The sequence below is a fragment of the Erinaceus europaeus genome, chromosome 15 (genome assembly GCF_950295315.1).
Source record: "Erinaceus europaeus chromosome 15, mEriEur2.1, whole genome shotgun sequence".
NCBI lineage: Eukaryota > Metazoa > Chordata > Mammalia > Eulipotyphla > Erinaceidae > Erinaceus > Erinaceus europaeus.
The window spans coordinates 23,249,978-23,269,398 of record NC_080176.1 but is presented as its reverse complement, the minus strand read 5'-3'; the positions used below and the strand labels follow the sequence as shown (position 1 = coordinate 23,269,398).

The 19,421-nt window shown below is 52.7% G+C and overlaps 1 protein-coding gene and 1 long non-coding RNA gene across 8 annotated transcripts in view; one reads left to right on the top strand and one right to left on the bottom strand.

The window, feature by feature from the left end:
- Positions 1-394: 394 nt before the first annotated feature.
- GRID2IP (Grid2 interacting protein) overlaps positions 395-19,421 on the bottom strand; it is a 53,232-nt gene continuing 34,205 nt past the window's right edge. For 2 of the 3 annotated variants that reach the window (XM_060173251.1, XM_060173248.1), the window contains 14 exons: positions 17,364-17,510; positions 17,068-17,165; positions 16,791-16,908; positions 9,419-9,780; positions 8,802-9,209; positions 7,951-8,038; positions 7,325-7,402; positions 5,977-6,173; positions 5,013-5,168; positions 4,809-4,895; positions 3,229-3,358; positions 3,025-3,143; positions 1,696-1,860; positions 395-1,571 (listed from right to left, as the gene is read on the bottom strand). In XM_060173251.1, the coding sequence (XP_060029234.1) occupies positions 1,500-1,571; positions 1,696-1,860; positions 3,025-3,143; positions 3,229-3,358; positions 4,809-4,895; positions 5,013-5,168; positions 5,977-6,173; positions 7,325-7,402; positions 7,951-8,038; positions 8,802-9,209; positions 9,419-9,780; positions 16,791-16,908; positions 17,068-17,165; positions 17,364-17,510 (2,225 nt within the window). In that variant the 3' untranslated portion in view covers positions 395-1,499. Of the gene's footprint in view, positions 1,572-1,695; positions 1,875-3,024; positions 3,144-3,228; positions 3,359-4,808; positions 4,896-5,012; positions 5,169-5,976; positions 6,174-7,324; positions 7,403-7,950; positions 8,039-8,801; positions 9,210-9,418; positions 9,781-16,790; positions 16,909-17,067; positions 17,166-17,363; positions 17,511-19,421 lie in introns of all 3 variants that reach the window. The other variant, XM_060173249.1, reaches the window with a different exon arrangement.
- On the top strand, positions 6,045-18,537 carry LOC132533125 (uncharacterized). Of its 5 annotated transcripts, XR_009545015.1 has the most exons (5): positions 6,498-6,626; positions 9,375-9,539; positions 16,462-16,580; positions 16,865-16,926; positions 17,306-18,537. It is a non-coding gene; the product is annotated as an uncharacterized LOC132533125 (long non-coding RNA). The 5 variants fall into 5 exon arrangements; XR_009545014.1 differs by lacking the exon at positions 6,498-6,626 and adding an exon at positions 6,045-6,156 and having other exon boundaries at positions 16,462-16,926; XR_009545013.1 differs by lacking the exon at positions 6,498-6,626 and adding an exon at positions 6,072-6,192 and having other exon boundaries at positions 16,462-16,926.

Genomic DNA, 19,421 nt, shown 5'->3' with positions numbered 1-19,421 from the left:
CGTCCTCAGCAGGGGGACCCTGCCCACACCTTGTCACCTCCTGGTGAGGTGAGGCTGCCAGGCTACTCTGGTCTCACTGTGCACCCTCCTGTGAGGCTGGGCACGGGGAGCCCCAAGAAGCCCCCTCTGGCCTGGCCTGGGGACACTGGGCTCCATGGGCTGAAGTGGGGGCACATAGGCACTGGGGGGGGGGCTACTGGAACCTGGTGGGTGGGCCAGCTGCTCCCAGGCCTGGGCAGGTCTTGCAGGAGGGGGTATCTGCTGTCAGAACACCCCCCCCAACCACGTGAGGCTGGGGTGCTGTAGATGTCACATGGAGCTGGCCTTTGGGGACTTGGGGGCTGCACAAAGCCAGCCTCCTCGGGACACCCCCTTCCCCCCCCAAACTGCAGGCTCTGTTTTGCTTCTTTATTGACTATTTGGTGGTGGTGGTAAGACAGAACATGCAGAAAGGGCGGGTGGGAGGCTGGGAACAGGGAGGGATCCCCAGGGGCCGGGAGGTGGCTCACTAGGTAAAGCACATGCTTTACTATGCACAAGGACCTGGGTTCGAGCCCCTGGCCTCCACATGGGAGCACCTGCACCAGGGAAGCTTCAGGGATGATGGAGCCCTGCTATAGTGTTTCTCCTCTCTCTCCTTCTCTTTCTGTCTGAAAAAGAAAGAAAGAAAGAAAGAGAGAAAAGAAAAGAAGAGCCCCAGCAGTGGAATCCTGCAGTCTCAGAGCCCCAGCAGTAACCATGGTGGCAAAAGAGAAGGGGGGGGTAGCCCCAAGCCCTGCCCTGGAGCCATGTCAACCACCTGCTCTGGAGACAGAGTCCTGGAGGTGGGGGCCAAGCCTGTCCCTCCCAGACTCTTCAGCAAGGGAAGGGGTGATGGTGGGAGAGGTAGCAGAGCAGACAGCAACAGGGTGAGACAAGGTGCCCGCCCTCACCTGTCTGTCTCCCCCCACCCCCCGTCTGCTCTGCCAAGCCCCCATGCGAGGGACTGTCCTTCCAGCCATCCAGGGCTGGAAGGACAGCCACAGAAGCTGTCCCCTCATAGGTCCCCTCAAACACAGCTGCAGTTCCGTCCAGCGCGAAGGTCCAGGCTGCCCCCCAGGTCCCGCTGGGCCCCCCAGGCCTGACCTTGCCTGGTGGCTCTGAGTTCCAGGGGGCCTGTCTCCTCCTGCAGGGTCCCGGGGCTGGAAGTAGGTGCCCTGGAGGCGCTGTGCGGCTCCAGAGGGAGGTTCAGGTGTCCTTGTGTCAGTCTCCACAGTATCAGACAAGCCACCCAGGGGTTGGAAGCAGTCTGAGACCCCCAGGGAGGCCACCTCAGCCTCCACCTGCTGGCGGCTGTACCTTGAAGTCCGTGAAGGCTGGTGCAGGGCCACGCCCCAGGGAGGGAGCCCCCTACAGGTAGCCGGAGACGCACACCCCACTTCTTGAACCTGGGAGCCTCAAGGTTCCTTGGGTCTGTTGTCCAGGGTGCTCAGGGTGCAGGGAGTGCAGGGCTACCTGTGTCACCAAGCCAGGGGTGACACCATCCCGGAGCTGCGCAGACCCTCCCCAGCCTGCAGGTCGCTGAGTGATCGCTGGGGAGTAAGGGGTGAGGGGCGTGAGTGTCCCCCGCCTCCCCCCTCCATCCCAGGAGCCAGCCAGAGTGTCCCCACTCCTGGGACAGTGGTTCACGGAGGCCCTGTGGCCCCTTGGGCTCACCTCAAACTTGCTCATGAACTCTGCAAAGATGCCGAAGAAGGCCTCGGATGTGGTGGCCTTGGAGTCCTCCCCGAAGAAGGCCAGAGCCCTGCCCAGCTCATCCACTGCCTGCCGCTGTAGCCCGTCCAGTGTCCGCAGCACCGGCTGTGCTGACTCCAGGAAGGACTGAGGGGCCTCAGCTAAGGGAGCTGCTTCTCACAGTGACCTCCACCCCGCAGAGGCCCCTTACCTCCTGACACCTGACGCATCCAGCCCCACCCCACCCAACCCAGCCTCAGGCTGCCTCCTCTGGGGTCACCCCGACCCAACTGCTCCAGGTGTCTCACTCAGCCCCACCTGGGGTCACCCCCACCCGGCTGCTCCAGGCGTCTCACTCCCTGTGCTTGTGGCCAGGGTCTCCTCTCCTGCCTGGACTCTACAGGGACCCTGCTCTTAGCTTTGCTGTTTTTTTTTTAAATATTTATTTATTTCCTTTTTGTTGCCCTTGTTGTTTTTATTGTTGTTGTAGTTATCGTGTTGTTGATGATGTCGTTGTTGGATAGGACAGAGAGAAATGGAGAGAGGAGGGGAAGACAGAGGAGGAGAGAAAGACACCTGCAGACCTGCTTCACTGCCTATGAAGCGACTCCCCTGCAGGTGGGGAGCCGGGGGCTCAAACCGGGATCCTTCAGCTGGTCCTTGTGCTTTGTGCCACATGCACTTAACCCACGGTGCTACCGCCCAACTCCCATCTTTGCTGTTTTTTAAACAGAGACAGAAAGGCAGAGTAGTGCATCTGATTAAACGTACACATCACAGTGCGCAAGGACCTGGGTTCATGCTCCCAGCCCCCACCTGCAGGAAGGAAGCTTCACCGGTGGTAAAGCAGGGCTGCAGGTGTCTCTCACTTCTCTACTTCTCTAGGTCCCCTTCCCCCTCTCAATTTCTGTCTCTATGCAAAATTAATTAAATGTCTTTAAAAGAGAGAGAGAGAGAGAGAGAGAGATAGACCTAGGCACCAAGGCTTCCTTCAGTGTGGTGGAGGGTGGGCTAAAACCTGAGTCAAGCACATGGCAGGACAGTGCACTGAGCTACCTTGCTGGCCCTGTCTCTCACCCAGGGACTGCAATCCAGGCTTGCGGTCCACAAGGACAGAAGGACCGTGCAGTGATTTTGGAATAAGCCCTTGCCTTCCCATACACAGACTCAGCCCAAGCTCAGGGATTCTGAAGGCCCCATGTGGGACCCTTCCCTGGACCCCATGACTCTGCCTGGAAATGAGGCCGCAGTGGCCTCTGAGCTCAGCCTGAGGACCGCGGTGCCCACTGGGGACAGACTGTGGGAGGATACAGCCATGACCACAGCGAACTTGTCCTCGCCTGAGGGTGCCATGACCTGGCAGGCGGCCTGGATCTCGGCGATGGTGCCATGGAGCTCAGCCAACTCGCTGCTCAGAGCCCTCTGGTTCACTGCGGGCCAGGGACAGATGCCTGGGTGCTGCCCACCTCTCAGGCCCTGCCCACAGTTCCCCTGCTATCCAATGCCCTCTCCTACCTTTGGCCGCCAGGGGCACGGTGGGCAGGTCCTGCGAGAAGCCCAGCAGCTCTGGGAAGTGCTGGCTCAGCGACTTGGCCAGGATGTGCAGGAAGGTGGACTTCCCATCCACTGTCTTGGTGGAGTTGAGCTGCAAGGAAGCCCAACACAGGCCCTCCTCTGGGTCCACCCCATAGGAGAGCCCCCAGCAGACCACTCCTCCAACCCAGGGATGTTCTAACAGGGTGCCCTGGACCTCCTAAAGCTTGGAGGGCCTTGGCCCAGATCTCAGAGACCCCCAGAAACCAGACCCATGGCCTCCTGCTAGCAGAACCCCCCAGCCTTTTCTGTCCTGCAAGTTTGTGGTGGGCAGGCTGTGAGTCCAGGGGCAGGCCGTGGTGTTTCATTCTCTCTGTCACACTGTCTCTCTCTGAATGAAAAGGTTGGTCTAGAAGCAGTGAAAGCTCTCACACACAAAGCCTCAACTCCCCTAAAAAATAAAAATTAAGAAAATGAATAAAGCAACACAAGGGACCCAAGAGGTGACACCACTGGACTCTTGAGTCATAGGTCTCCTGTTCGAGCCCCAACACCCCATGTGTCTGAGTGATGGTCTGATCGATCTCTTTCTTGTTTGTTAACAAATAAATATATATTTTTAAAAGAAATAAGCTGGGTGGAGTCGGGCGGTAGCACAGCGGGTTAAGCGCAAGGACCGACATAAGGATCCCAGTTCGATCCCCCAGCTCTCCACCTGCAGGGGAGTCGCTTCACAGGTGGTGAAGCAGGTCTGCAGGTGTCTATCTTTCTCTCCCCCTCTTTGTCTTCCCCTCCTCTTTCCATTTCTCTCTGTCCTATCCAGCAACGATGACATCAGTAACAACAACAATAATAACTACAACAATAAAAAACAACAAGGACAACAAAAGGGAAAATAAATAAATAAATAAATAAATATATTTTAAAAAAGGGAACAAGCCGGGGCCCTCACAGCATATTGAAGGAAACTTCAGTGCTGTGGTTTCTCTTACTCTCTCTTTGCATTTCTGCCTCTGCATGCTGTCTCTTCCTAAAATAAATAAACAATGGGCCAGGTGGTGGCACACCTGGCAGAGGACACACATTATAGTGCATAGAGATTCAGGTTCAAGCCCCCAGTCCCCACCTGCAGGGCAGGAAGGTTCATAAGCAGTGAAGCAGGGCTGCAGGTGTCTGTCGCTCTCTCCCTGTCTCCCTCTTTCCTCTTAGTTTCTGTCTCTATCCACTATAAATAAATAAAATATTAAATAGGCAAGTGAGTAATAGAAGGTACCACGAGGATATGTTCCAGAAGTACTGAGGAAGGCCAACTATCTGACCCATCCTTTCTCTGACCTTAGATCCCCTGGGGGGGGACGGGGACGGTAAGATGCCTCACCACGCTGGTAGAGGAACTGCTCGGTTAAGTCTCCTTGTCCTTCTGGAATCTTCTTTCTCTGCCCCATTGTAAGGGTCAGGGCCCTCCATCACTGCGGCCTCTCCTCTCTACTACAGCTGGGGCCAGGCCTCCCCAGCCCAGGGACAGAGCAGGCCCGTACACACCTGCTGCCCGCCCCCCTCACCTCGGTTAGGAAGTTGATCTTGAAGCCCGTAGTCTTGTTGGTTTTGGGCTGCCCATCGTTGAGGTAGTTGCCCATAGCCAACACGAACTGTAGAGAGGAGGGTGCCAGTGGGTATCTGCCTCTGGGGCTCCCCACTCTGGGGTGGGGGGCTGACCTCCAGGATCTTGGCCCACTCTGGGGTGGGGGCCGGGGCGGGGGGCTGACCTCCAGGATCTTGGCCAGCTTTCGGCTGTTCCTGAGCTCCAGAGAGGCCTGGCGCAGGCACTCCAGGCTGGCATGGATCTCCTCTGTCTTCTCCTGCAGGGTGGCCTGGAAGTGGAGGCTGCGTAGACGGGTCTTGTACTCGGGGACTGACAGCATCTGCCGTGGAGACAGGGTGGGGTTTCTCCATGCCCCCCACACCCACCTGGAGACCCCCACTGCACTGCCCCCCTTCCCCTCAGGAGAAGTAAGCACCACAGACCAGGTGGCAGCCCAGGTAGCAACCCGGGACCTTCAGTGGTGCATTTGGTAGAGTACAGATGTCATCATGAGCAAGGACCTGAACCCAAGTCCCTGCCTCCATCTGCATGGGGGGGGGAGCTTTGTGAATGGTGAAGCGGTGCTGCAGCTGTCTCTCCTCCTTGACTCTCTCCCTCTGTCTCTTGCCTTTCATCCTCTGAAACAATCAAACAAAACTGGGTGGTACAACCAGTATAATGCATGTTACCATGCTTGAGGACCTGGGTTCAAACTTTCGGTCCCCAAATTCAGGGGGGGAAGCTTCACGAGTGGTGGAGCAGTGCTGCGGGTGTCTCTGTCTCTCAGTCCCTGGCTACGTCTCTCCGTCTCTATTGGACACTTTACTAATTATTATTAGCAGATCAATGCGAGGCTCTGGCTTATGTTGGTGCTGGGAACTGAACCTGGGCCCTTTAGTTCCTCAGATATGGAAGACTTTTTTGCATAACCATGGTGTTGTCTCTCCAGACCTCTATTAGAAAAACAAATAGCGGGGATAGGATAAAGTCGTGCAAACACCATGCCCCAAGGATAGCCGCGGTGGCAGGAAAAAGAAGTCAAACTGGGACTCAGAGCTGGGGAGCTAACTCAGCTGGCTCAGCCCCCGGCACCACAAGTGCAGAAGCCACCGGCTTTTCGTAGGTGGAGTCGACGGGCGGGCAGGCACCTGCAGGACGAACTGGTCGGGCTCGCTGAGGCGGCCGGGCGCCTCGCGGAAGGCCTGGTAGCGCTGCTCCTCGTCGGCGTCGGGCGCGAAGAGCAGCAGCTGCGCCAGGTGCGCGGGCTCCAGGCGCCGGGGCTCCATGCTCATGAGCACCTGCCGCAGCTCGGCCGGGCTCAGCTTCAGGTGCGCCAGCAGGATGGCTGCGGGCGGGGCCGCCAGGTGAGCCCGACCAAGGCTCCAGCTGGGAGGTGGGCGGGGCCCAACGGGAAGAGTCACCCCCGCCAGGTGGGCGGGGCCGGGAGGAACTGGGTGGTGCCTCCAGGTGAGCTGGGGCGGGGCCTGGCATAGGGGGCGGGGCCTCCAGGAGAGCCAGGGGCGGGGCCTAAGAGGGGAGGGATCCAGGCAGGAAGCGGGTGGGTCCGCTAGGTTAGCCAAGAAGGAAGTGGGCGTGGCCCAGATGGAGGGGGCAGTCCCCAGACAGATTGACGTGTCCCAGACAGGAAGTGGAGGGGAAATTCAGCGAGCCGGGGGCAGGGCCCAGGTGTGACTGGGCGTGGCCTCCAGGTGAGGCGGGGTGGGACCGAGAGGAGTGTGCTTGAGACTGGGCAGGTGGTGGGGCCTCCAGGTAAAGCAGGGACGGGACCCGAGCAGAGGTAAATGGAGGGGTATCCAAAAGAGGGGGCGGGGCCCAACTGGGAGGAGGGCGGACCCGGACAGGAAGTGTGTGGAACCCCCCCCAGGTGAGCTGTGGGTGGGGCCTAAAAGTGAGGTGGGCGTGGCCTCCAGCTATCCTGGGGCGGGTCCTGATCGGAGTGTGACAGGGACTCGGGGACCCTCTCTGGGGGAGGGTCTCAGATGGGCTGGGGGCGGGGCTCCAGGTGGCCCGGGGTGGGCTCGGGCGGGCAGGGGCGGGGCTCTGTGCTGCTCCCCGGCTACCGGAGAGAAGAGCTGGGGCGGGCCAGGAGGCGGCTCAAGGACGGGGAGGGTCCTCCTCGCGACCGATTGAAAGGCGAAGGGGCCCTGGAGGCGGGGAGCCTAGACTCGGGCGGGGCCAGCGGGGGTTGGGACAGGGAACTGGGTAGGGTCCGGCGAGGGGCGCCAGAGCTGGGGAGACGGCAGAGCTGGGGCGGGGCCGGGCCGAGGGGGCTGGAGCCAAGGCCAGCACCTGCGCCCGGGGGCGCTCGGCCTGGCTGCGCGGCCTGGGAGGGGGTCTTCACCCAGCCGGGCGGCAGGTGCCGGGGCCCCCGCGGCCTGGGTTCCGGCATCCACCAGGGCGGCTCGGAGGCCCTGCGGCCCAGAGGGAGGGTTGTCTCCTGCCCCCCACAACCCCTCGGCCTCCCCGGGCCCTCACAGGTGTTGTAGGCCTTCTTGTGGGACAGGATCTCCACCACCTCTTTCTTCCTGAAGGGCTCGGGCCGGGGCACCGGCTCTGGAAGGGGGACGCAGGGATGAGGCCACCCACCCAACAACCTCGACAGTCCCGCCACCCCCACCCCCTAAGAGCTTGAGCAGACTCAGCCCTGGGGCCTGTCCATCCCCCACCCTCTCTGCCCTAGGATGGAGCTGGACCGGCAGGGGGCCCAACCACCTGTCACCCTCCCCCGCCCCTCCCCGCAGTGCGGCTGCTGCAGGGTCATCCCCAGAGAAGGGAGGCTTGGTGAGGGAGAGACCGAGGGATGCGGAGAGACTGTTGGGGCCTCCCGACCTCCAGCCGCTGGCTTGGAGCAAAGGGCTCGGCTTGTGTGGATATCCCCCTCCCAACCAACCTCCAGGGAACTGGGTGCTCAAGGTCCCTTCCTCAGACTTGTCACAGGGGAACTTTTGAAACGGGGGGTGGGGGGAGTCTGGCCTTTGTTCAGCATTGTCACCATCACCTTCGTCTCCAGGCTCTGAACCATGGCTAGTGCCAGCCTGGGGATTTGGGGTGGGGTGGCCCAGAGGTCGGTAGAGGCCCTCCAGGGCCCGCAGGCCACTCACTGGCAGGTTTCTGGGTGCCAAAGTGCAGCTCCAGGTCCAGGTACTTCACCATGTCGCTCAGCTTGTCATAGTCAGAGTCCTCCCCCAACTGTGGGGGGAGTGAGGGGAGACGGTGCTGGGCTCAGGGCAGTCCCTCAAGCCCTGGGACCTGGGGCAGGAGGGGCTAAGGACCCGGCTGTGGAGTGTGGGGGAGACAGTATAGTGGTTATGCAGAGACTTCCACACCTGAGCTATGACGTCCCAGGTTCAATCCCTAGCACTACCATCAGCCAGAACTGAGCAGGGCTCTGGTCTTTCTGGTGCCATTTATTATTTATTTATTTTTACCAGAACACTGTTCAGTTCTGGCTTATGGTGGTGTGGAGGATTGAACCTGGGACGTTGGAGTCTCAGGCATGAGAGTCTGTTTGCATAACCATTATGCTATCTACCCTCAGGCTCTGGTCTTTCTGTATCTCTCTCACTAAAATAAATATATAAAACACTGAAACAAACAAACAAATACCCCATGGGGGCCAGGCAGTGGTGTACCTGGTTGAGCACACATATCACTGCACTCAAGCACTGAGGTCCCCAACTGTAGGGGAAAAGCCTTGCCAGTGGTGAAGCACAGCTGCAGGTGTCTGCCGCTCTATCTTCCCATTCCCTCTCGATGACTCTCTACCCAAATCAATAATATATATATATATATGTTCTTTGGACTGCCTTGTGGACACCAACACAGTCACCTTTGGGTAACTTCATGCGGGAGTCAGGAAGACTGTGTACGCGTGTGCGTGTTAGGGGGGGCATAGAGGGACCCTGAGGGCTGAGCCTCCCCAAGGTGCTTCCCATGGCTCGCAGCCACCCACCTGCCCCCAGATGGTGCCTTCCGAGTTCTCCACCTGCTCCCAGCGCAGCCGCTTCACGCTCATGTGGCTGGTTTCGCCGCGGCGGTGGCCCAGACCGCGGGCCTGCAGCGGGGGCGCGCAGGGCACTGGCGGGGGCAGGGGCGGCGGCGGGGGCGGCACAGGCTGACCCAGCTGGGCCAGGGGCTTGGCCAGCGTCGGAGGGGCGCCCCGGGGCCCGTCGGGGGCGCGCGAGCTGGGCTTGGGGTCGTGGAAGGGCAGGGGCGGGGGCGGCGGAGGGCTGAGCGGGGGCGGGGGGATGTGGTCGGAGGCTGAGGAGTAGGTGAGGGAGCTCCCCTCCTCGCTGCTGCTGACACACTCGCTGGGGCTGCTCCTCTCCACGAAGCTGCCCTGGTCCTCCAGGAAGCTCATCTGGTGGGGGCAGAGCAAGGCCAGGGGAGGGCGAGGCCGGGGTGGGGGTGCAGGGGGTGTGCGGAGGACAGAAGGAGGCTAAGGCAGGGCAGTGGATGAGGGCGGGGGTTCTGGCAGCTTGTTGGGAGTTATAGTCTGGGTGGTCTGGCCGCCCTCGTCCTCAAGGGCCCCCCAGACCCCGTCATCCCATGGCCTGCCTGCCGGCTCACCTCCTCATAGTCGTTTTCCGGGCTCAGGAAGTCATCTACGATAGAGACCCGGGGGCCCAGCTGCTCACTTAGCACGTCCAGGAAGCGGTCAGTGTCCCGGCTTCGCACTGGCCGAGAGAAGGTGAAGAGTTTCCTCCGGCTGCTGGCACGGAGGCCCGGCTCCAGGCTGGGTGGGCTGGTTGGCCCCAGGGGGCCCCCAGGGCTGGGCTGCGGGGAGGGTGCACGGCTGCTGTCCAGGCTGGCGTAGGGGTGCGACTCGGAGCTGCTGGGGGAGGCTGGGCCCTCGGAGCACAGCGGGTAGTAGCAAGATGAAGGCAGCAGCCGCTCGCTGGACCACGAGATGCTGGACAGGCTCTTGGGTGCTGAAGAGAGGGGGCATAGCTGAGTCAGCACCCGGGCAGCAGGGTCCTCCCTGTGGGTCCCCCCAAGGCCAGAGGGGTCCAGGGGTCACGCCCCAGCCCTGGGGATGTGCCACAGGTGAGGGGCCTTCCCAGGGGCCCAGCCACAAGACCCCTCTGTCACCTCTCAAGGGTCCTGTCTGCTGTAGTTCAGAGATACAGAAAGAATGAGAGAGAACCTGCTCAGCTCTGGCTGATGGTGATGCTGGGGATTCAACATGGGACTTCAGAGCCTCAGGCAGGAGAACCATCATGCTGTCTCCCAGCCTCTTTCTCTCTTTCCCTTCCTCCCTCCCTTCCTTCCTTTTTCTTTCTCTTTTGTTCTAGAAGATGAGAAACAGAGACCTGTAGCACTGTTTTGCCACTTGTGAAGCTTCTTCTCTATAGGTGGGGTTGGGGGCTTGAACAAGTCCTGAAACACGGGAATGTGAGCTCTGGCACGAGTCACCACCCAGCTACATAGGACTGTGGTGTGTGAGCGGCCCACCAGCCCAAGCTTCTCATTTTCTAGTTTCAAAGAGTGAGAAATAGAGGGGAGCCGTGGGACTCTCCTGGTCAACCATGGTGCTCCTACGCAGTGTAGGGCTTGGACCCAGGGCCTCACACCTGGTAAGGTGCACACTCTACCGGGTGAGCCATCTCCTGCCCCCTTTAAGACTGGGCACAGAGGTTCGAGCCCCCCAGCTCCCGGCCTGCAGGGAGGGACACTTTGAAAGCGGTGAAGCAGGAATACCAAAGGAGACCACCCGGACCGAAACAAGACAGGACTAGAATGAACACAGAAACCCAGTAAATCACCCGTGAGTACAAACATGCGTGGCTGGTGACAGAGAGGAGAGAGGGGCCTAAGGAGAGATTAAGTGACTGCTAACAGTTCGACAGTTTATCAGTGGAGACACCACCTCCAGTCTGCTCCACAACAAGGGGACAGCTGAAGGGAGGAAAGGACTCCCCAGAGACTCACCAAGTGCAACTCTGAGTCTCCATTGCTACTACCCTCAGAATCTGGAGCAGCAACAGGGAGGGACACCAGGGGACAGAGATCTAACCGGGAAACTCAGGAGAAGACCTATACCTCGGTGGCATAGCTGAGGGGCTGTGAAAGTCTCTTTGCATAACCACTGGATTATCTCTGCCACACCCTGCTTTATCTCTTGGTCAGGAGTCAGTGATTAAGCTAAGAAGCCTATTGATAGTTTAAAAGCCCTCAGGCTCCCATAGCCTACAGGGAAGAAAAAATAAGAGGCTTTTACACTACTGAGCTCCAACTCAGGGATTGAAAAAACTGTTAACTTCCACCACGGTAAACCCTTTAATTAAATTACTTGGATACAAGTCAATCCAGGCGATAGTGATCAATAATTCGAAAAGTACTGATAAAGGGAACTCATAACATAATATATAAAATGGTTAAAACAACAAGAAAAAATATTGGAGACTCGAACCAGGACAAGAGTCCAGCTAAAAGTCCTCCAGAGGGTGAAGCACAAAACAACGAGTTCAATATCCAAAGATTAGCTAAGGAAATAATAACAGGAGTGAGTAAAGAATTTGAAAAAATTGTAATCAGAAATGCAGGAACAACAAATGAGAATATGGAAGAAAATTCTAATTATCTCATGGTTATTAGAGAGCTGAAAGCTGAAATCGCTGAGCTAAGAAGGCAACTAGCTGAACAAGCTAAAACAGTATCAGAGCAGGGCAACAAAATAGATGAACTCCAGAAAGCAGTAGAGGGCAGAGAGAATAGAATCTATGAGGCTGAAAACAGAATTAGCAAGATTGAGGATGAATTAGAGACAACTAAAAAAGAACTAAGAGATCTCAAAAAGAGACTAAGAGATGCTGAAAACAACAACAGAGTCCTATGGGATGACTTCAAAAGAAACAATATAGGCATTATTGGCATACCAGAGGAAGAAAGAGAAGGAGAGGAAGAAAGCATTCTCCAGGCCATAATAGCTGAAAAATTCTCTAGTCTAGACAACACCAAAGACATAAAGATTCAAGAAGCCCAGAGGGTCCCAAACAGAATTAACCCAGACCTAAAGACACCAAGACAAGCCATACTTAGAATGGAAAGGAAAAAGGATAAAGAAAGGATCCTCAAGGCTGCAAGAGAAAAACAAAGAGTCACCTACAAAGGAAAACCCATAAGATTAGCAGCAGACTTCTCCATACAAACACTACAGGCCAGAAGAGAATGGCAAGATATCTATCGAGTGCTCAATGAGAAAGGCTTTCAGCCAAGAATACTATATCCTGCTAGACTGTCATTCAGACTAGATGGAAGCATCAAAACCTTCTCAGACAAGCAACAGTTGAAGGAAGCAACCATCACCAAGCCTGCCCTGAAAGAAGTTCTGAAAGGTCTCCTATAAACAACCAGACCACCACAAATAGGACATATATCAAAACACTCTAAAACTCTACAAGAATGGCGTTAAAATATCTTCAATCTTTGATATCAATAAATGTCAATGGCCTGAATTCACCTATTAAAAGACACAGAGTAGGAAGATGGATCAGAAAACACAACCCAACAATATGTTGTCTACAGGAAACTCACCTAACTCAACAAGACAAACACAGACTTAAAGTGAAAGGATGGAAAACTATCATACAAGCCAATGGCCCACAAAAAAGGGCAGGAACAGCTATTCTCATATCTGACATGATAGACTTTAAAATAGATAAGATTTAAAAAGATAGGAATGGACACTACTTAATGCTCAGAGGATCAGTCAATCAAGAGGACTTAACAATTATTAATATCTATGTACCCAATGAGAAGCCATCTAAATACATCAAACTTCTACTGAAAGAGCTACAGCAATATATTAACAGTAACACAATCATAGTAGGGGACTTCAACACCCCACTATCTCAACTTGACAGATCATCCAGGAAGAAAATCAGTAAAGACATAAGGGAGCTAAATGAAGAGATAAACTAGAACTATTGGACATTTTCAGAGTCATTCATCCCAAGAAACTGGAATACACATTTTACTCAAATCCACATGGATCATTCTCAAGGATAGACCATATGTTAGGCCACAAAGACAGCATCAGCCAATTCAAGAGCACTGAAATCATCCCAAGCATCTTCTCAGACCACAGTGGGATTAAACTAACACTTAACAATCAACAAAAGATTAGTAACAGTCCCAAAATGTGGAAGCTCAACAGTACACTTCTTAACAACTTCTGGGTCAAAGAGGAAATCAAGGAAGAAATCAAAATGTTTTGAGAGTTCAATGAAAATGAAGACACAAGCTATCAAAATATTTGGGACACAGCTAAAGCAGTCCTAAGAGGGAAGTTCATAGCTATACAAGCACACATTAGGAAACAAGAAAAGGCACAAATAAACAGCCTGACTGCACATCTTAAAGACCTAGAAGAAGAACAACAAAGGAATCCTAAAGCAACCAGAAGGACATAAATCACTAAAGTTAGGGCAGAAATAAATAACATTGAGAATAGGAAAACCATACAAAAGATCAATGAAAGTAAATGTTGGTTCTTCGAAAGAGTAAACAAAATCGACAAACCTTTAGCCAGACTCACAAAACAAAAAAGGGAGAAGACCCAAATAAATTGGATAGTAAATGAAAGAGGAGATATCACAACAGACACTGCAGAAATTCAACATATTATGTGAGGCTTCTATGAACAACTATATGCCACCAAGCTAGAGAACCTGGAAGAAATGGATGATTTCCTAGATACCTACCAACTTCCAAAACTAAGTAAAGAGGAAGTGAATAACATGAACAGGCCCATCACAGCTAATGAAATTGAAACAGTTATTAAAAATCTTCCCAAAAATAAAAGTCCTGGACCAGATGGTTTTACAAATGAATTCTACAAAACTTTCAAAGAAGAACTAATACCTCTACTTTTAAAAGTCTTCCAGAAGATTGAAGACACTGGAATACTCCCTGCCAGCTTCTATGAAGCCAACATCACCCTGATACCAAAAGCAGACAGGGACACAACCAAAAAAGAAAACTACAGACCAATATCTCTTTTTTTTTCTTTTTTTTTTTTTAGGTGGGAAACCAATATCTCTGATGAACATAGATGCGAAAATATTGAACAAAATTCTAGCCAACCGGATACAGCAGTATATCAAAAAGATTGTTCATCATGACCAAGTGGGGTTTATCCCAGGCATGCAAGGTTGGTTTAATATACGTAAATCAATCAGTGTGATCCACCACATCAACAAAAGCAAGACCAAAAACCACATGGTCATATCAATAGATGCAGAGAAAGCCTTTGACAAAATACAACATCCCTTTATGATCAAAACACTACAAAAAGTGGGAATAGATGGAAAATTCCTGAAGATAGTGGAGTCTCTATATAGCAAACCTACAGCCAACATCATACTCAATGGTGAAAAACTGGAAGCATTTCCCCTCAGATCAGGTACTAGACAGGGCTGCCCACTATCATCATTACTATTCAACATAGTGTTGGAAGTTCTTGCCATAGCAATCAGGCAGGAGCAAGGAATTAAAGGCATACAGATTGGAAGAGAAGAAGTCAAACTCTCCTTATTTGCAGATGACATGATAGTATACATGGAAAAACCTAAGGAATCCAGCAAGAAGCTTTTGAAAATCATCAGGCAATACAGTAATGTGTCAGGCTATAAAATTAACATTCAAAAGTCAGTGGCATTCCTCTATGCAAACACTAAGTTAGAAGAAATTGAAATCCAGAAATCAGTTCCTTTTTCTATAGCAACAAAAACAATAAAATATCTAGGAGTAAACCTAACCAAAGAAGTGAAAGACTTGTATACTGAAAATTATGAGTCACTACTCAAAGAAATTGAAAAAGACACAAAGAAGTGGAAAGATATTCCATGTTCATGGGTTGGAAGAATTAACATCATCAAAATGAATATATTACCCAGAGCCATCTACAAATTTAATGCTATCCCCATCAAGATCCCAAGCACATTTTTTAGGAGAATAGAACAAATGCTACAAATGTTTATCTGGAACCAGAAAAGACCTAGAATTGCCAAAACAATCTTGAGAAAAAAAGAACAGAACCGGAGGCATCACACTCCCAGATCTCAAACTGTATTATAGGGCCATTGTCATCAAAACTGTTTGGTACTGGAACATGAACAGACACACTGACCAGTGGAATAGAATTGAGAGCCCAAAAATGAGGCCCCACACCTATGGACATCTAATCTTTGACAAAGGGGCCCAGACTATTACATGGGGAAAGCAGAGTCTCTTCAACAAATGGTGTTGGAAACAATGGGTTGAAACATGCAGAAGAATGAAACTGAATCACTGTATTTCACCGAATACAAAAGTAAATTCCAAGTGGATCAAGGACTTGGATGTTAGACCAGAAACTATCAGATACTTAGAGGAAAATATTGGCAGAACTTTTTTCCGCATAAATTAAAGACATTTTCAATGAAACAAATCCAATTACAAGGAAGACTAAGGCAAGTATAAAGCTATGGGACTACATCAAATTAAAAAGCTTCTTCACAGCAAAAGAAACCACTACCCAAACCAAGAGACCCCTCACAGAATGGGAGAAGGTCTTTACATGCCATACATCAGATAAGAGTTTAATAACCAACATATATAAAGAGCTTGCCAGACTCAACAACAAGACAACAAATAACCCCATCCAAAAATGGGGGGAGGACTTGGACAGAATATTCACCACAGAAGAGATCCAAAAGGCCGAGAAACACATGAAAAAATGCTCCAAGTCTCTGATTGTCAGAGAAATGCAAATCAAGACAACAATGAGCTATCACTTCACTCCTGTGAGAATGTCATACATCAGAAAAGGTAACAGCAGCAAATGCTGGAGAGGGTGTGGGGTCAAAGGAACCCTCCTGCACTGCTGGTGGGAATGTCAATTGGTCCAACCTCTGTGGAGAACAGTCTGGAGAACTCTCAGAAGGCTAGAAATGGACCTACCCTATGACCCTGCAATTCCCCTCCTGGGGATATATCCTAAGGAACCCAACACATCCATCCAAAAAGATCTGTGTACACATATGTTCTTGGCAGCACAATTTGTAATAGCCAAAACCTGGAAGCAACCCAGGTGTCCAACAACAGATGAGTGGCTGAGCAAGTTGTGGTATATATACACAATGGAATACTACTCAGCTGTAAAAAATGATGACTTCACCGTTTTCAGCCGATCTTGGATGGACCTTGAAAAAATCATGTTGAGTGAAATAAGTCAGAAACAGAAGGATGAATATGGGATGACCTCACTCTCAGGCCGAAGTTGAAAAACAAGATTAGAAAAGAAAATACAAGTCGAACCTGAAATGGAATTGGCGTATTGCACCAAAGTAAAAGACTCTGGGGTGGGTGAGTTGGTGGGGAGAATACAGGTCCATGAAAGATGATGAATGACATAGTGGGGGTTGTATTGTTAAATGGGAATCTGGGGGATGTTATGCATGTACAAACTATTGTATTTACTGTTGAATGTAAAGCATTAATTCCCCAATAAAGAAATAAATTATTTAAAAAATAAAGACTGGGGCATAGGGGAGTGAGAGCAGGCTCTCCTGCAGGCACAGCACCAGCACTGCTGAGGCACCTCCAAGGCTACTTTTCTGTTGCTTTAGACATGGAGATGAGAGAGGGAGAAGTAGACGGAGAGAAGAGAGACACCGTGGTGCCCCCATCCTAGGAGCACCCTGGAGCTCTGTCCAGGGCCGCAAGGACACAGCCAGCAGGCCGCACAGTGAGCCCTCTCTGGTTCAGGATCAGCGGGGGTGGGGTGGGGGGGGAGGTCCTGTCAGCTGAGCCCTCCCATGGAGTCTGCATCCCCAACTCTGTCTTGTGGCTGTGCAACAAAGAAGGGCCCCAGGGCTGTGCCTGGATGTGGGGGTCACACCCAGGCAGACAGTGGGGAGGCTAGAAGGCCTTGGGCCTAGGCCTGGTGGAGCCCTACCTGCTGAGGCTGCCAGGCTGGGCACTGGAGGAGAGACCCGGGACTTGGACGTGGTCCCCACCTTCCCTTTGAAGCTGCTGTTCAGCCTGGACTCCAGCTCCGCGTAGACGGCTGACATCTGGGGAGCAGCACGCAGGTGAGTCTATTTACCCCCTGCTCCCCCACAGCTCTATGGGGACTCACAGACTGGCCTGGGGGTCTGGGAGGCAGGGATGTGTCTAGCGTCTGGGGCCACCCACCCATTCCCCACCAGCAAAGAAGGTCAGTGCTGTCTTACCATCTTGGGGTTGGGGGTCTCGGGGAGGGAGGTGCCATCTCCGGCCTGGCGCTCTCCTGGGATCAGAGGCAGAGGCATGTCTGGGCAGTCTGCAGGCCCTGGGGAGTGAGGGAACAGTCAGGCAGGGGTAGGGCAGGCATGGGGCCCAGGAACCCCAGAACCACGGCAGGGAGAAGCAGCAAGTTCTGTGGACACCCTGCTCCAGCCTCGGCCTTGGGAGAGAGCCTGCATCTCACAGCCCCCTGGTGCCCAGGAACCTGCCACTATCGCACCAGGCGGTCTGCCCGGACCCTTACCACAGCCCAGGCTGGTGTCCAAGCCCTGTGAGCGGAGGCTGAGGCTGCGGCGGCACATGGAGGAGGCCCGCAGGGAGCTGTGGCGGTGGAGCTCTGGCACTGGCTCAGGCTCCGGCTCCGGCTCTGGGTCCAGCTCGGGCTCAGGCTCTGTAGCGGACAGCGTGTCATGGGGGGTGGGTGGGTCAGAGGGTGTGGGGTCCCTGGGCTAGGAGAGGGGGTGCAGGAGCCCAGGGATCACACCATCCTGAACAGGACACTAGTGTCTGCAGGCCCAAAGCCAAGGACCCCAGACTTCCAAATCTCAACCCCGAGTCCTGCTGCCCATGGTGGTGGGGATGGGAGTGTGACAGGCTGAAATGGAGGGGACCCTGTCATGGCAGGGGTGGGGACACACCATCCCCAAGATTATGGGCCCTAAAACATGGCAGATTGGGCACACAGACCCATCAGGTGTTTCAAGTCCAAGGTCATAGGGCCAAGGAGACAGCAGTAGTTCTGCAGAAAACTATCATGCCTGAGGCTCTGAGGTCACACACTCAATCCCAGCGCCATTGTAGACCAGAGCTGAGCTGTGATGTGATTTTAAATATTATTATTGTTAAATAATAATAATAGCAACCCAGAAGGTGGCTCAGTGGCTAAAGTGTTGGACTCTTAGGCGCGAGGTCCTGAGTTTAACGCATGTGCCACAACAGTGCTCCAACTCTCTCTCTTGTGAAATAAAAAAAGGAAGTAAGTGGGGAGGCTGATGTTAGGTATTTGGAAGTGGGAGATAACCACATCCCAGTACCAGTACCCAGTGAATTAAGTGTCATTCCCCAAAGCACATATCTGAGACAGGACCATAATTACTGTAGCCCTACCAAGAAAAATCAATGTGAAGTTCAGCCAGACTCACTAGCAGATAATGCTTCTGTTAAAACATTGAACTTGGAAAGTTCCATGAAAATGGATATTTTCGATGAGTTTTTTTCCACTTCGGCACTAAATTATTTAGCAGATGGCACCTTAGACTTACCTCATTTTGATGAGTATCTGTTTGACAGTTGAATGTTTGATAACTTTTTTAGTTTAATATTTATTATCACTCTTGGGCAAATGTACTATTTTTTTAAGGTAGTGTTTATAGTATTGTCATGAACAAAATGTAAACTACTAAAGGTTTTGCTTCTGACTCTGCTCACAAAGTAATCTTTCATAAATTAAATGATTAGGAAAAAAAAAAAAAGGAAGTAAGAAGACCCAATGTTGGAGCTGGGTGGTGGCACACCTGGTTAGGCGCATGTCACTACCATGCGCAGGGACCCAGGTTTGAGCCCCTACTCCCCACCTAAAAGGGGGATGCTTCATAAGTGAAGAAGCAGATCTGCAGGTGTCTCTCATCTCTATTTCTCTGTCTCCTCCTCCCCTCTCAATCTCTCTCTGTCTTATAAAATACAATAGAAATAACAATATTTTTAAGGGGGCCAGGTGGTAACACACTGGGTTAAGCACACATAGGACCCGTCCAAGGATCCAGGTTCGAGCCCCACCTGTAGGGGGGTGGCTTTGCAAATGATGAAGCAAGTCTGCAGGTGTTTATCTTTCTCTCCCTCTCTGTGTCCCCTCCTCTTTCAGTTTCTCTCTGTCCTGTCCAATAAAATGGGAAAAAATGGCCACGAAGAGTCAGGTGGTAGTGCACCAGGTTAAGCACACATAGTGCAAAGCACAAGGACCACACAAGGATCCTGGTTTGAGCCTGACTCCCCACCTGCAGGGGCGGGGTTGCTTCACAAGCAGTGAAGCAGGTCTGCAGGTGTCTATCTTTCTCTCCCCATCTCTGTCTCCCCTCCTTTCTCCATTTCTCTCTGTCCTATCCAATAACAGCAATAACAGGAAAAAGATGGTCTCCAGGAGCAGTGAATTTGTAGTGCAGGCACCGAGGCCTAGCAATAACCAACCCTAGAGGCAAATATATATATACATATAAATTTTTTTTAAAGGGGAAAAATGGACACCAGGAGCAGTGAACTCAAGTGCTGGCATTGAGCTCTAGCCATAATCTTGGTGGCAATAAAA